At 38.5% G+C, this 17,314-nt stretch overlaps 1 protein-coding gene across 1 annotated transcript in view; it reads left to right on the top strand.

Annotated features, from left to right (window-relative positions):
* NR1H4 (nuclear receptor subfamily 1 group H member 4) overlaps window positions 1–17,314 on the top strand; it is a 40,421-nt gene that overhangs the window by 9,846 nt on the left and 13,261 nt on the right. Inside the window, exons 3-7 of the mRNA XM_013947345.2 lie at window positions 4,830–5,195; window positions 10,794–10,934; window positions 14,556–14,689; window positions 15,207–15,305; window positions 16,344–16,443. Of these exons, the coding sequence (XP_013802799.1) occupies window positions 4,830–5,195; window positions 10,794–10,934; window positions 14,556–14,689; window positions 15,207–15,305; window positions 16,344–16,443 (840 nt within the window). The remainder of the gene's footprint in view (window positions 1–4,829; window positions 5,196–10,793; window positions 10,935–14,555; window positions 14,690–15,206; window positions 15,306–16,343; window positions 16,444–17,314) is intronic.

Raw genomic sequence — 17,314 nt, 5'->3', positions numbered from 1 at the left:
AATGAAATGCAGCAAAAGTGAAAAGAAAGCAATACTTCTTAAATCTTGTCTTAAATATTGGACAATGCAAGAATGATGAAATGACATTGAGAATTGTTGTAGGACTAGAACAGTGCCCAAGAAGAATGGAAAAGGCTGACTCCTTCAGACAGCTTGTATTTGTTCTGGTTATTTGGGGGTTTTTTTTGTTTGTTTTAGAAGTAGGATCAAGTGCCCAAACTGATTAAAGAGCTTCAAGATCATAAGATATGTTAACTAACTATCTGTCTTCAGCAACACCTGGCAGATGATGCAGCATCTGGCTTTATCCCTGCAGAGAAGATAATTAGGCCAGTAACAGACCCCCAAATCAAAAGGAAACAAAGCAACACAAATTAAAACAGAAAATTGTATGCATATATAATAATTACAGATAGAGCCAAAATAAGCAGAATGAGGATCAGTGAGAAAAATCTTAAAAAAGGAAAAAATGCAGATGGACTGGGCTCTGAGGATGAAGGTTGCGCCACAGAGCAAGGCAAACCCCAAATCCATTTGTGTAATGCTTCATTTGTGCATGTGTGATTCATGTGTGGATTTTATCTTGGTAAGCAGTGTTTTGTGAAATAACACAGGGATTCTTGCAGACTGGAGGTTTGGCTTTCTCACTATTTCCTTCCAGGTGTGGTTCTGAGTTGTACTTCTGGCCACCAGTCTGATGTTAGTCTTAGTGGGCTCATCCACACTGCTAAATAAAAGAGGCTGAAAAGCCAAAGCAGGCACAACACCCCTGACTGTCCATCTTGGCACTGCTCAGCTGTTAGCTTGTTCTGGAGCTCTGTTTTGGACTATGCTAGCAGGGTAAGAAATGGGCTTACTCCAGGGACTATTCCCAAAAAGGTAGCAAAGACAACACCGCAATAGTTTTGTCTCTCTCTACCCTATACTATCCTGTAACACTGTCTCAGTGGGTTTTGTACCTTCAAACACCTCAGCCACCATCAAACCAGGGAATGCAACACCCCCAGCTCTGTTTCACGCTATCCCAGGACTACTGTGGCGGCAAGCAACACAGCCCTCACTTTAATTCAGACACTTTGAACTGAAAAACGCATACAAAACAATAGTGTCTGAGAACCACGGGGACGCTGTGTGGGGCCCAGAGTAAGATCAGCACCAGATGCTACGTAACATGGATGCATCCAGTCTGCTCTAGAGAGAGTCAGAGCTACCCCTATGCAACATAGATGTAGATCAATCCCCTCCACTTGGTGTTGGGTCAAGGACATCTCTATGGCTCTCTTCTATGTAGTCTTACAGAGTGGTCCAGAAAGGTCTGAGCAATCCGGTCTTTTTTAGAGAACACAAGTGTTTCTGTGCTTATGAAGCACCTGTTACCATAGTCAGCTGAAACATGCTCCTTGTGATATTGAAAAGTTCACCTATTGCACAGAATTGCCTCAAGTTAGTTATTTTTTTTGATGAAAATTTTATTGTAAATAAACCATAATAGTTACAAAATTATAATATCTGGGCTACTTGGAAGCACCCACTTGAGTGGTAACCAAATTTTATCCAGGTAAATTTGCAGTGGGAGTTGGCATTGCTATTGTTTCAGACATTTACAAATACGTTTCTCTGTAATGAAGTTAATCAGTAAACTATATAACCTCTGGCCTGTGTCACTCCTTTGCTAGTCTTAAAGAAAGTTCTCACTGTAAAGAAATCAACAGGATACAGATAAAGCAGAGCTAAGAAGTTTTGTTTATACATAGTATTTAGCGGGGGGAAAAAAGAGAAAGAGAGGGATAGAAGGTCTGGATACCTTAAAGAGAATATTTTTCTTCAAGAAATGGTCAGACTGAAGACTGCCTAAGGTAGGATATTGCTGTGTTCTTGTTTGGAATTGTTTGTTATCTGATCATGTATTCTTCTTTGAAGCAGAAGGATGCTAGAAGGTTGTTTAATCCAACTGAAAGTAACTTGTTTGAAATTAAATCAGGATTTCATTAATGGTTATGTTATGGTTCCCAAATTACTTAATCCTGAATTTTGCTCTTATTTCTTTAAGTTCCTTCATGAACATCCTATTAGGGAGCCAGGGCTTCATATTTTAACCCTGTTTAGTATTTTTCACCTATAATTAGCTTTACATTAATGAAACAATAACTTTTACTTTAAAACATGATATCATAGTAATTTCTGTAATATTCTGAATAAAGCATGTTATTCTTGAACCTGCACACAACCTCAGTATCATTCTGGAAATTGAGAACACTGCTTAGTTTCTATAAGGAAAACTCCCCTTGAATTCTACAAGCTATGTTAAGCATATGTCAATTTTTTTTTTTTAATCCAATGAAAAATATTCTGTGTAAAATTTGAAGAAACAGAAACAAAACTCTTCAATGAGTTTCAGCTGCAAGTGGTATTGTGGAAAAATATTTGTAAAATGATGCCTACGTCCATGTAAAATTTTCACTCAGATAATATTGGTAAACTTTCCAGATTCTTGTAGAAACATACATTGCAAAACATAACCTAAAAGGTCTATAGTTATAAGTAACATCACATTTGTGTGCATTTTAGTAGTCTTATTTTAAAAATTCTAAAAGGAAAAATATATAAACGGCTAAAACCATACAAATATTGGTGTATTCCAATGATCTTACCTCTGATTTTACTTTCACTGATTTACACTACTGCAACTCCAGTGACTTCTGTGGGCTGGCTCTTGCTTTATGGTGGCGTGAGACCAGTACGTCCGAGACCTTTATTAATATCTGGATAAAATTATATGTACATTCCAATTGGCAAGATAAGATTAGTTTTCTTTTACGATAAGAAGCTATTTGTTCTAGACTCATACGTACTTTGCAACGCACAATTCAAAAAATCAGTGTGGTCTTAAAATGTCACACAGGACAGCCTCTTCCAATTTAGGATGCTTTCAGCTGTTGTTGGAAGCAAGAGTCTTCATTAATGGGCCTCAGTTATACAGTCGGATGGGGAACACTGCTCAGACCACGTTTTTTAGACCAGGTTATAGATCTTGCTCTCTTACTTTCTCCCCACTCCTTCTGTTCTCCTTTTCCTCCTTCCATTATTCTGAGTGGGGACGCTATGTGTGCACAAGATAAGCAAGGCGAAAGAAGGGGATGTAGGGTTTTTTCTGTATTTAATTTTTTACAGTAAGATTAGACTTTTTTGGTTTCTTCCAGAAGCAGAATAGAATTATTGATTATGAGGGTTTTCTAAACATACTGCAATGGACCTTCTGCTATGCACTACTGTAGTTCTTGGGGCCCTGACTTCTTGTGCAGTGACTAAATGCAGCTCTAACTAAAGTAATTGTTAAAAATAAATGTCACCATTACTCTCATTTGTACTTGTGTCCCAGACTTTCAGCTGTATGTCTTGCTGCTTATTCTTGAGCCGTTTACTATCTGCAAAGACGTGCTGCAGACAATATATGATTTAGGCAAATCCACAGCACTTGTATCACTTCTGCAGCTTGGTAAAGTAGAAAGGGCAGAAGGTTGCACAGCAAGAGTGTGAGACTTTGAAAGTGAAAAAGTAGCTGAAATGTGAAGGTTTGATTCTGGCACTAATTGAAGTGAGACAAAGGAGGGGGAAGACTCCTCCATGACAGACTTTTACTCTTTGCTGTCATTACAGATGTTCCCATCCCTTTACTGTTAGCGTTTCTTCACTGTTTCTGATTCCTCAGAAGTGAAGGAGACTTTCCAGGGAACTGATTTCATGTCAATAACATTGTTTTTTGGAGTGTTTTTGGAACACTGTTGAGTAATGGTCACCAAAGAAAGTTTATCTACAATTTCCTCGTAAATTCTGCTGTAGACTCCAGTAAGAGTGGGACTCTGCATCGTCCTGGAAACACGCACTATTTTTCTCAGACTCTCTTCTTGGTTCTAAGTAAGGAATTGGGTCATTTGCAGGAAATAGCAAGATGTGGCTTTCTCCAACAGAAAACGTGCAATTGTTTGCAAATAACTTTTCAGTTACTCTTGTGGGCTTGATTTAAATTACATCTTCCAAGGACTGATGGATGTTGTTGTGATATACCAAAAATGAGATTTAAGTTGTTTGTATTTTGAACATCACAAGCAGAACTGGAACCCACTGTATAATAGACAATGCCAAGGTAGCCTCCAGACACTGTGTTGATACTGACTTCAACTTTACTTGTTACTTTTCCAGGAAAGGATTGTAACAGTTTCATGTCACATCTCATTCACTCCTGCCAAGTTTGTTGCTGGCTTAGAGGCTGGCTGGAGAGAGGGTCCCCATTTCACCATTTAGATTAGGAATATCTTCCCTGGTCCTTTGTGGTAACCTCGCTTTTCCCTTTCAGACTTTTTCTGAAGGTTTATTTCATGTTCTTAGTTTTCTAATTAAACCCCACTCTTGTCTTCTTTCCCCAGTGTAATTTTTTTCCATATCACAATGTATTCATTCAGAATTAAATAGAAATTAACAAGATTTTTCTGTTTTGATCCAATTTTCATCAATGCCATAGGTTTTTTGGCTTTTGTTTGGATTATTTTTATTCTGCTGTGCGACCTAATTCAGACTGCTATCATCTCTGTGGTGTGGACTACTCTTTCTTGTCAACTGAACATTTATAGTACTAGTTGCATGGTATCTTTCAAAATTTGCTATTTATTGTGCGTAGGACTGAGACCACAGCAAATCTGAGCTCAGTTAATGCAATCTTTTTGATTAAGCCTCACTGTATTTGAGACGGATGTTTCTGGAAGTGGCAACTGTTCTCTTAACTGTGGTTTCATAGTTGTAATAGAAATTGTTTTTGCATTATTATTTTTCAGGTGTCCTTTCAGAGCCAATGAGTTCTCCAGTGCAAGAGGCGGATGTGTCACCTTACACACAGTACAACAGTGTGCCATTTCCCCAAGTTCAGCCTCAGATTTCATCACCGCCTTATTACTCCAACCCCCTAGGCTTCTACCCTCCGCAGCATGAGGAATGGTATTCCCCTGGGATGTACGAGCTCAGGAGAATACCCTCAGAGACCTTTTTCACAAGGGAGACAGAGATAATGGATATCCCTGTGGCCAAAAAACCAAGACTGGGCCACTCCACAGGACGGGTGAAAGGAGAAGAACTCTGTGTGGTCTGCGGTGACAAGGCCTCTGGGTACCACTACAATGCTCTTACTTGTGAAGGATGCAAAGGTAGGATGAGAGCGATTACAGAATACAATTCAGCTAATAAGCGTAGTGGTTTCTGAAGATTTATTTTTTTTCTTTCTTGGTAATTTTATCCGAGTCTTTAAGCACTTTAGAGATTTTCATTGGCATCTGTTGTATACTGTACTTTATTCTCCCCAAGACAGATTGACAGCTTCCTCCATCATTTTCCTGTGAATAGAGCAAGGCTGGCCAACCTATGGCTCTTGAGCCATGATTAACTCTTGATAAGATGAAGAACAGATTCCATGGTGGGGTTATGCCTGGTGCCTGTCAGCATGGTTGTGCTGTCTTGGAGGATGTTCATCCAGATCTGTGTCTGTGGAAGGAATCAAACCCATGGTAGCCCTTGGAAGTGCAATGCCAGGCTGCCCTGGATATCAGTTTTGTAGCCAGTTCAATCCCCTCCTGAGGAGGGTACTGAAAGGAAATGAAAGCTGTCAGCTCCCATCTGCAAACTATTCCCAGAGAACCTCTTTCCTCTCAGCTCCCAAAGCACATGGTATTTGCCTTTGGGTTTGAGAGACAAAATGACCTTTCTAATTCTAGACTTATTCATAGGGATAGCCTCCTCTATTCCTAGAGAGGGAACTTTTCAGGAGACAGACTATAACTCTGTGATAGAGTTAACATCTTAGAGAAATGATATCCACAAGCTGGTGTTGGGATAAATGGGATATAGAAAATCATTGTCATTATTGGTAACATTATTGCCAGATATTTTAGCAGAGGAGGACAAAAAGGATATGCCAATGGAATAATTATTATACCTAAAGATGGTTGCTCTGTGGCAGGGCTGAGGTATATTATAGAAGAAAAATAATGCCACTGTTTTTCATTCTGTTCTGTGAATAAATATTTCATTATCATTTCTGTTCTAGGGATAAAGTCTAAAGCATGGACATTACTGAAGCACTAAAATATAGTGCTGCTCCTCTTATGTGTGGAGCTTACTGTCATTGACAATGAACTTTGAGTTAATTCTAAGTTATGCTTTATCTATTGTGCATCCATTTCTGAGGGCACAACAGAGTGTAGTGATCAACCGCTCCAAACATGAATACAGTCAAGGGCCATACAGTTTATCTCAATAATTCCAATAAATAAGAGAATGGCTTTTTTCTGATGCCCGTGTGAATAGTCTCAAGTCCAAAAAACAGTCCTAACTCATATTAATGCTGTCATAATAAACCGAATTTTAATGTGAAGATTCCAAGTGATGGTACATTTACTTTTTTAGAAAACTATTCCTACTGTGTGTTGACTTCAGTATTAAATGACTTAAAGAATTATTTTCAATGATTTTCAAAGACCTTACAATTACAAGCTATGGAATTGTTAAAAAATATTTTTAGGAGGAGGCAGGTTACAACTATCAGGTGAATACTCAGACTAAAGCTGGTGTTGGAAGCAAATATGTGTTCATTTCTCTCCTGATTCAGCTTGAATCATTCTATGTAACCACTATTTCAGTGCTTTTATTGGGATAATTTTATGTTTTCACTCTGTTTTATGACAGCAACATCAATTGCAAAAGATAGTACCCTTGATCAAGCAGTAAAAGTTGAATTATTTACAGATAATGCATTCTATTTCTACACAGTTGATTCAGTAAAAAGATGTGCTTAGAATAGTAATTTCATTTGACAAGGTGAAGAAGATATTATGCTTTCTAGACCTATGATCATTTTTGTGTATCATCTGTGGAATTTTTCATATTGGTATATGTTACTCAAAGCACGGTACCCAAAATTGGACTTGATACTTCAGCTGTGCTCTTATTAGTGCAGTAGAAGGACTGCCTCATATGTCTCACATCCAAGTATGAGATTAGCTTTTCTTTTCAGCAACAGGACTGTTAATTTATGCTCAAAATGTGTCCATAATAATACACACATCCCTTCCTGCAGGACTGATGTCTGCCCTGCAGTGCCCCTGCTCTGTTGATGCAGTGAACATTCTTATTCAAAGGGGAACAGTTTGCACATATTTTTTATGGGATTCAATCCTCTGTGGTGAATATGTTGATTTTTTCATTTCTTTCTCAGATAATGCATTCAGCAACACTCTCCGGTCCTCTTGTTCTTGTTTCTGGGCAGAAGGAGCAATATTAAGATCTTATTTATTGGCCTTCACAAGAATAGTGACCTAAAGATATGTGCAGGAGTACATGCATACATCGACATTTTCTTACTACATTACCATCCATCAACAAATAACTATGAAATATTTCATTAATAATTTACATATTAAACAAAAGCAGATTAAGGAGGACATTTGCTCTCTAGAACATTTGCTTGTGGTCTGTTAAAAAAAAAAGGGGTGTCCACGAGGTGTGCCTCATCTCTATTACTTCACTTTGGAAAATGCTGCCTTGATCTACAATAACATGACTGTAGCGGTCCATAATGCGTGAGGCAGTTCACTGGCATTGTTATGGTAGAGGGAGCATTATACTATGCTTCGAAGTCTGCTGCAGTAGAGGTCATTTTTGAGACAAATAGACATCAAAGACTCTTTGGTATAGCCTTAGTCTGTGTAGGGACACTTTTTGAGACGTTGCAGAACTTCTTTGAACTCATATAGTATCACACTTGTTCAATAAAGCCATAAAATAAGTTCTGCTGAGAGGAAAGTTGGTTATGAATTCCCCCCGCACAGGGTGGCAGTTTGAGTTTTTGCGGTCTTCAAACCATTCCTGGTAATATTTCATGTGTCTTATGCCAGACTGAGAAGACTGCCTGTGAAGAGGGGGGGGTCCACTTTCATCTTCTTCTCACACTAACCCCCAGCTGTGTGCATGGGGGGAAGCAGCTCTGTAGCACTTCTTGATATTCTGACAGAGTGGAGCAGGCATTTTGTTAACAACTGCGGATTTCAAAAACTTTTAAATTGAGAAATCCAACGCAGTTGGACATCAGGATGGCAAACAGATATTTGTAAAGCTTTCATCTACATTTTTAATAGCTGCTTTCCTTCAATGTTCATAATTTCTGTAAGAAAAATCAGCATCAGTAATGCTGGAGCAGCTCTCGCTGTAATTAATCATGTTTATGACTAGCTAAGAGAAAAATGTGAATTCAGCATTTCTATCCAAAGTGAGTTTTTTGTAATTTGGTGAGGTCAGTTAAAAGTTAGATTATGCCAAAAATACCTTCAGCTTTTGAGGCTGCTCCTTCACTGTTCAAACAAATGCCATCTCTGATTTGCATCTGAATTTCTGTGAAAACATCTCCTGGTATGGAAGGCTAGGTATAAAACATTTCAGGCAGTTTGAGTTCACTTTGGAATTATTATTAAGGAAAATATATAAGAATTTGATTCATAGCAAAAAAAAAAATTTTTTTTCAAAATTAAACATGGAACAGTCTGTCAAAAGAGACTATGATTCAAGAGTCGCTTCATGGTAAAACTGAAGTGAGAGTAGTGTTAAAAACAGTACTTTTTGCCAAAAAATGACATCATTTCATTTTTTAAAACACTATTCCAAGATAGAATATTTGACTGCTTGAGTCCTGTTGGTGCCTGTCTTTTGCATCCCTATTTTTATCCTGCTTTTACAGTGTTACATATTTTTTAAAAGTTCATTTTAAAAGCTCTTTGCCTTTGTTCCTCCATAAAAAAGCATATACACACGTTGTGGACAAGGTTAGCGATAATGTCAGAAATCTGACTTAGAATGTCATAAATATTTGTGCAGAGCTTTTTAACATTTACCACTAATTAATATGTGGCATGAATTATAGGATTTAAATTTAACAAATAGAATTCATAAATGAGGTAAAGCAGATGCAGTTGTCTTTAACTGGCACTAAGAACACACAGCTTAAATCTAGGCCTTTTTCTCCCCTCTGTGATCAGTAAATGGTATTATGGAGTGTATTAAACTACAGGTGAATGATGAATAAAAATAATGCCTAGGGCTGTCTGAAGGTTCTAAGTAATCTGCATTTCAAAAGAGAATGATGTCAGTCAAGTATATTTATGTGAAAAGAAGCCATTAAAACAGGCAGCATGGATGAGGTTTCAAGCAGGAACTGAAGCAGATTCAGGGAAATGCCAGATTTGTTATGACCAAAGAGTGGAATTATTTCGCTGTAGCTACATGCTGGTGCTTGGAAGAGATTATGCAATTAAAAAAAAAAAAACGCATGCCAGAGTTGAGAAATTGTCATCTGACAACGGCAAAATTATCGTGTCAGCTGTTATCTCCCCCAGATTCAGCAGGATAGTATCTTAGCTCAGCACATTTTGAAAATATGTAGTCAAAGCCTACAATGGGCAAAAATTCAGATTCACCTCTGAATTTGCCCTATGACTGAGTATGGGAGACTGGATCTTTGGTGCCTCCCTTAGTCATTGAAGCACCAGGTGGAAGACTACAGTGTTTTTTATTGTAACAGCTAGTGGTAATGAAAAAGCAAAAGCTTTGTGAATAGGTCTAGTTCACATAAATTTACACAGAGCTCTAGTTTGAATTGCACTAGAAATCAGCAATGTGCCAGCAGAAGGTCCCTAGAGTCTATTTTAAAAACCTGCCCTCAGATGGAGAGGAGAATTAAGGATCCTTCCTATGGAAGAACCATAGGAGAGAGTTAATGCCCTCTGTAGTGCGTGCAAAATAGTCTCTGTCCTGCAAACGATAATGTAAAAACACTGTGATGGCACAGTTGGTAACACTAAAAATTCAGGAAACTTTCAGGTCATGATTGGCAGCAAAGCCTCTGTCGTTTTGTGATGACTCTTTTTATTGCATTAAATTTCACATCTTGAGTGCTCTTCATTTTGCCTACTGTTGCCCTCTGAGGTGTGTTAGGCAGTGGTTAAATAGGAGATTTTTACAGACGGAGGAAAGGTCCTGTAGCTTTCTTGGATCAGTTGCTGTTTGCAGTTACCACTGAGCAATTTTGGAGCGGATCCAGGGACAATATCGGCAGAACTTCTTGTGTAGCTGAAGTTGGGGGATTGCTTAACTGCTGTGCCTCACTCATCAGATGGACAATATTTAGTGAAAGAGACTGAGGTATCTTGTAAGCAGGGGAGGAGGTCACATGTACAATAGGCAGATATGTTACAGCTTCCGTATTAAACCTAGGGGTGGGCAGCACTTGAAGCTTCAGCAGCTCTCAGGAGCAGAGGGAACGGTAACTGTAGTTAACTCTTCTTCTGAGCTTGCATTGATTATCCCGTACCTCAAGAGACATAACCGCATCATTTTCTTTTTCACTGATTATTCGTATGCAATTACCTCTATAGTTGTAGTGCTGGTGCTGAAACCGCACCTGGTAGGACCCAGATTTGGGTATGAATTTTCCCAAGGTCCACAGCTCCAGGGCCTTACTTGGGGCTCATGTCTAATAAATGGGCTCATGATTTATCATGCTCAGTATTAAATTATATCACTTGGATACTAATCTCAATTCAAATAGCAAGAATATAGCCATCCAGACACTGAAAGAAACTCACAGTGCTGCAGAACAGGTGTCATTCAGAAAGCCCCATGGAGATGGAGATGATCTTCAATTTGACTGCTCTGCTGCTTTGAGTGCTGTCTTTTATCTACATCATTGCTGTGTTGTGCAGGGTTCTTCAGACGGAGCATCACAAAAAATGCAGTATACAAGTGTAAAAATGGAGGCAACTGTGAAATGGACATGTACATGAGAAGAAAATGCCAGGAATGCCGCCTACGGAAGTGCAAGCAAATGGGCATGTTGGCTGAATGTATGTATGCAGGTATTTCCATCATGTAATCTGCATGTGCAGAGAACACGTCAAATACTGTGTTTTTCTAATTGGACTGGGTTTAATAAGGTGGTGATTCTGTGCATATACCGAAGGTGATAAAGCTATCCAAGATGCCATCTGACAAATGGAAGGCACATTAAAGATGGTGCAAAACACACCTACTGAAAAAGTGAACGCATGTATGAGCAATAAGATTTGGTCAGTGGTCATGGACCCAAAGGTTTAAGGGTTGAGCAACTGGTGAAGGAAGGACTGTCTTGCCCAAGACAACAGTCCACTTAAGCAGGAGGGAAAAGCAGTCAGGTGGAGCGAGTCATCAGGAGTCCCCCCAGAAATGAGGAGCTTGCAATGTTACAGAAGCCAGAGCAGGAAAAGTCCTGGTGCTCCCCTTTCCTGCTCTTTCTGGGGCTCTCCCTGTCAAATCCTTGCTAGCCAGCTCCATATTTTAGCATTCAAACAATGCCATTTTTCAGAAAAGAGGAAGACTGCCTTTAGCAGGAAGTTTCGGCGGACTTGCCAGGCATGTTCCCAGACCTCACCCTGCAATCAGGCCCAGCCTGCAAAGGGCTAGCCCTTTTTTATAGTCTCATTAGCTTTTCTTGTGGTGCTATGCAGTTTCCTGCCTTGGCGATAGACACATAGGTAGAACTGTCTACAGAAATGAAGCTGATGAACTTTAATATCGTTTCATAGTAAAGCAAATACTATATGAAGGCTGACAGCTTATCTACTTCATTGAGCTTCATGCTGGTTAACGTAGAACAGCTGTGATATTGGAGAGCAATTTTAACAGGATCAAAACTACATTTTGGGTAAATCCATTATTTTTGCAAGCTTGCTCCTGAAAACAGTCTACAAACATCTCCTCTTCTGCCTTTCATGAACAGGGATACAAATTATTTTCTTATTGATGGCTCCAATCATTTTAGCATACACAAATGTCAAACCAATTTAGGTTCATACAGGAAATTAATCTACCTGGAATTTTTAATATACTTCTATCCCTCATTCTGATCAGAAGATGCTATATTAACTGTTGGTTTTGTGAGAAACAATAAGCTCCATCAATATTTGGAATGCATGCCAGTATAATGTAATTAATCTTTCATTCTGCAAAATGGACAGGCTACAAAGATCCTGAGATATGACATATTCTCATGCAATACGTAAATATATAAACAAATGTCACCAATGCAATGACAGCGCTCAAGAGTCACTGTCAGAGGAAAATACTCCCCCCACCCCATGGTGCTGATCCCAGATCTATTGTTTCAAAATTTTGAAGGTCCAAAATAGCCTGGGTGACACATCGCAGCAGAAAACAACTGATCGCTGAAAAAAATGGGTCATCGTAAATAATACTGACTGGGGACACATGAAACTTTTAAACTGGCTGATCATTTTCACAAATTGGCATACGTGAAATAAAAGACAGCAAGCAGCGCTGCCATTTGACTCCCTCTCTGCAATGGAAACCCTGGGTATCTCGTGTTGCTTATGACTTAAATATAAGAATGCTCTAAGGTGCTGCAATAAGGACATTTTGCAAGCAACTATTTAATGGCTTTTGAGTAGGAGTGTGCTATGTATTTGCTTTTAGTTCAAGGCAGTCCAGGACAGTAAAATATGAAGCTTCTAGTAGTATATAGCATTTATTTGAAAAAAATGCCTAGGAAATAAAAAGTTACCTTGAACTTTGTTTCACTTACTCATTCTGTAGGATTGTAAGTACAAGTACTGTGGATTCTTTCCTTCTCTGAACAAAGAGGTACGGTCTTATAAACATTTATGGCATGACTACTCAATAATCCTACTCCTGCCCTTTATACGTGAACCACAGACAGATCAAAATTACTAAACATTGGTTTCAGTCGTTTGCTGTGGTTTTCTTATAAACTGCAACTTTCTTGTGTGAAATTTCTAACTAGCGAAGGCCCAGGTTCTGCCACTCTTCCTAGCATTTAATATCCATTTAACATCTGTTGAAACCTAGCTGTCTCTGAGGTAAAAATTAAAGTCCTGTCTCTCACATGAGTTCTCCAGTTCACTTAAATGGAGTCAGAATAAGATGTCAAGGTACTACAGTAGGAGGAAGCATGAGGAAGCATTACTGCTTGGGGCAATAAGTAAACCAAATTTTCCCTCAGAATGTAGTAGGCCAGATCCTAAGCTGGTGGAAATCAGCCTAAGTCCATTAACACCAGCAAAGAATGCATCAAATAATATCATTTAGAAAAAGAAGCCTATGACACTGTGCAGCAGCACAAATTACATGTCTCGATGCCAATTATTATCTCCATCATTCCTCTTTCCCCCTTTCAAGGTATTATTTGCAGGGCTTATTTTAATCATGTAAATTTCCTCTCCTTTCAGTGGTTCAGGTAGGTTATTTTATATAGTGCTTAAACAGGAAATTAAAAACATTCACAACGAAATTCACTGTTTTCATGGTATCTTCCTCCACCATCATATACTCCCTGAATGAGCCTCTTTTCCTGCTCTGCATTTTCAAAAGCAAAGAATGGGAAGGATACTTGAAAAAAAGCTCCAAGAAAAAAAAGTCCTTTGCTGATGGGTTTATTTTTAGATGAATACTTAGCTGTTTACTTTTTCATCTGTACTTTCTGGCTATCTTCTGTGGGTTGTTTTGGGTACCTATTGTCCCTTGCTTTTGTTAGCACAAGCAATTTGCTTTTTTTTTAATATGACATCTACATAAGGACGCTCCCTGGCTCAAGGTACTGAAATGTAGTCTAGAACAAAAAAATACAAAAATGCAAAAACACTTTCCATTAGGGCAAGGGAAACTCTACTAAATAGTAACTGGGGCTTAATTTAGTCCCCTGATATGCTGAAATGCAAAATATTGAGCTTGACTGGGTAATGTTTTAAATTAATACATTTTTCAGTTACTTTTGCCAGCCTGAGTTACTTCCGAGCCTAAACTGGCAGCAGTGGGTCTATCCATATAGTGACTCTGCAATGACTAAAGCCCTGGAGCCCTCTTCTAAGGGGACTTTCCAGGCACAGAAGCTGCACTAGCAGCCATTAATATTGCTTAAAATTATTGTAAGCATCCACTGCCCTTTGTCTAAGAACAGCTGCACCTCTGTTAGTGCTTTAGATCAGATGAGGAACACGTTTTTGATGACAGCCTTCTAATTGTCCCCACTTACTGTGCTCTGGTTGGGGTCTTGGAGCATCTGAATGGGTTTCCTTCTGGATGAAACTAAATCAAAGACATGCTCCAGTGCGTTCCTGTTGCTAATGGTTCTTTTGTCTGCAAAACCAGATTAGAGCTAGTTCAAAGCAACGTTCCTGACATGCACGCTGTGTGGACACTGGGTCCTCAGCACCAGCTGATTTGCTCTGCCCATCTGCTCCATTTGGCCACGCTACTCACTGGTGTATGCTTAGTATGTCTCAGCAGATTCATATCGAAACATAATGACACATTCAAGAAATGATCTGCACAAGTAAGTGGGTTTGCTAGTGTAAAGGGCATTTATAGGTGTGTTTATGTACATATTCAGTTGCACACTAAGTGCCTAAAGCATATATAAATCCAGTTATTACCTATTGTATTATGTCTTCTAGGTTTATTAACAGAAATACAATGCAAGTCAAAAAGGCTACGGAAAAATGTGAAACAGCCTCCAGATCAGACAGTCAGTGAAGATAACGAAGGCCACGACATGAAACAAGTGACATCTACAACTAAAATATATAGGGTAATAAAATTCTTGTAATAGTTTGTACAGCACAAACTGTTTGAGCTAAATTTGGCTGGTACAGTTAACATGTAATTACATACTCTCTGGAGTTCTCTGAATTAATTAAGACTCCATCTCCCAAGTTAAGGAAATACCTTGAATATAGAAGTAGTTCCAAGGTTTTTAGTCAAAACTGAGTAAAGCATCCATAAAATAATTCCTCTGTGATATATGTCACATACATATGGGATGGTGAGGTGTGATATTAAAGTTTGAGTAAGCCTAATTATTTGTTATTCATTTCCTTATTTTCTAATTATAAACTACACCAACTTATGCAGCTAGAAATATTTTATACATCTCCTCTGTAGAAATTTCTATAGAAATCTAAGGTCTCTTAGTGGTGAGCAAGCCTTTTGTCTGCTTGGTCTCCAGGTGTGAGAAAAAAAAAGTATGTATTTTGCTTAAAGCAAGAGATGCTAGATCAATTCTACTTAACTGAATTTCATGACGGGCTTTTTTTCTGCCAGTATAGGAGAAAGTAGAATTTACCCCAGAACAGCAAAACCTTCTTGATTACATCATGGATTCCTACAGTAAACAACGAATACCACAAGAGGTGTCAAAAAAATTAGTAAGTACATTGATTAATTCATTTTTGAGGTGTGGATGAAGAAGCTGAGGATTGCATAGCAGTAGATATTTATACTCAGCAGAAGTAGTTGTAGTAAGTAGTAGAGCAGACTATGGTTAAAGAGCTCACAGCTTAAACGTGCTGCAAAGGAAGCCGAATCTCTCTCATTCAATCATTGTTAGACCATATCTTTGTTTATCAAACTTAAATGCTAAGAAAAAGCTTTTATCTCTGGAAATAGACCCTTTCATGCTCAAATCTAATTTTTGATGAGTAGAGCTTGGCTTTCTGCCTTGTCAGCCTATGCAATGATTTGAGTTTACACCCAGCCAAGCTACCTTTCTACAAAAATACCAACCTGGAACCTTGAAAATGTTTCAATTTTTTGAAATGAAAATACCAACATTTTATAGGTTTGAGTTTTTGCTTCATTCTCCCTTCTTTCTATTCCCTTTTTAGAAATTTTCTTTTCCCATTAAAAGCTTCCAGTTTTCATGGTAAGACAGAAAAAGGTTGGGAAATGGGAAGAAGAACCCAAAAATGTTGAAAGTAAATTTTGAATGTTTTACAAAACTATCAAGTTCAGTCTTTGAAAAAAATATATATATATTTTTGCCAAATTATTTCCTGAATTGTTATCTTTGAAAAATAAAAGGAAGGAATTTGTGGGGGGAGGGTGGCATGACTCATAATTAACTTGTAGGCTTATTTCCACAAGATGCTGAGGAGGTCAAAAATATAACTATACTCAAAAAGGAAGTAGACAAATCCATAGAGAACAAATGGAATTGCCTAAACCACTGACTGCTAGACTCACTGAGGATGAGACAGATATTCCAGAGGAAAAGACACTGTCTATTACTTTTATTTCTTACAACCTTTTGCAAAACACCTGTTTTTGGCAACCACCAGAGACAAATTACAGGGTTAGATGGACCTCTTGTCTCACCCAGTCTAATAATTCTTGTGTTTTATGCTCTTAAATGTGAAGTGGCAATGAGTATTAACAGATTTTGTTTGTTTTTTAATTTTTAACAGTTACATGAGGAGTTCAGTGCTGAAGGAAATTTTCTGATCTTAACAGAAATGGCTACCAGTCATGTTCAGGTCCTTGTGGAATTCACTAAAAAATTACCAGGTACATCCAGTATAGTGGAGCAAATTTTTGTTTTTTCAAAACTTAGCTGCCTTCAGTTGCCGTTTGATTGTTGTGTACATTTTGAGCAATATATATAAATGGTTTCCCCTTGGACACATATGCATCCTTCAGACCCTGTCTAAAGAAAAGGAGCTTTGTGCTCTGAAGAGTTTATTTTGAATAATTCAAACTCTACCACTCTGAGACATGGTACTCTTTATATCTATTGAGAGACAAAATGTTCAGAGGAGTTAGGTCACTGGAGAGATTTTATTTTCCTATACCACTGCAATGCAAAATAGTCTGCCTCAGAATTAACACTAACTCCTTGCCAGGCTCTGCTTTACTCCCCTTGCTGCCTTTCCAGACAAGCCTTTCAGTCATGACATCCACTGAATTATGAGTCCTAAAAAAGAACTTTGCCAAGTCAGAGGCACCAGTATTTATGCTCCTTGCATGGTGTTTTATGGAAACACACCGAAAACCTGATTTTTTTATTACTATTATTTTTTAACTCCCAAGGGGAACTTGCTTCAAGAACGAACACTGAGCATGGTACAGGTTCCTTGTAAGACAAGTCCTACCCCATCTTCTCTGACTGGAAGTACTGTTTATAGATGCTTTTTCATTAGTTGGGAGAAACGAAGAGCCTGGAAAGCACGTTCATGCCATTCAAAGCCAGTCTCCAGCCAAGCAGTGCTCAGAGCTGGGACTTGCAACCCCAGGCCCTTTCTCTGCATTGAGCCATGGAGCCAAGAGTGGGCAGAAGACACGGACTGAGCCACCCTCAAGGAGACTCTTCAGGTCCTTTTCTTTAGAGAAAGTTGCACTGTATTTTTTAACTGTATAAAAACATTATTTTCCCGGCTTT

Source organism: Apteryx mantelli, chromosome 1, assembly GCF_036417845.1.
Source record: "Apteryx mantelli isolate bAptMan1 chromosome 1, bAptMan1.hap1, whole genome shotgun sequence".
NCBI classification, from domain to species: domain Eukaryota; kingdom Metazoa; phylum Chordata; class Aves; order Apterygiformes; family Apterygidae; genus Apteryx; species Apteryx mantelli.
Note: the sequence above shows the minus strand (reverse complement) of the source record. Positions and strands in the feature narration are given on the sequence as shown.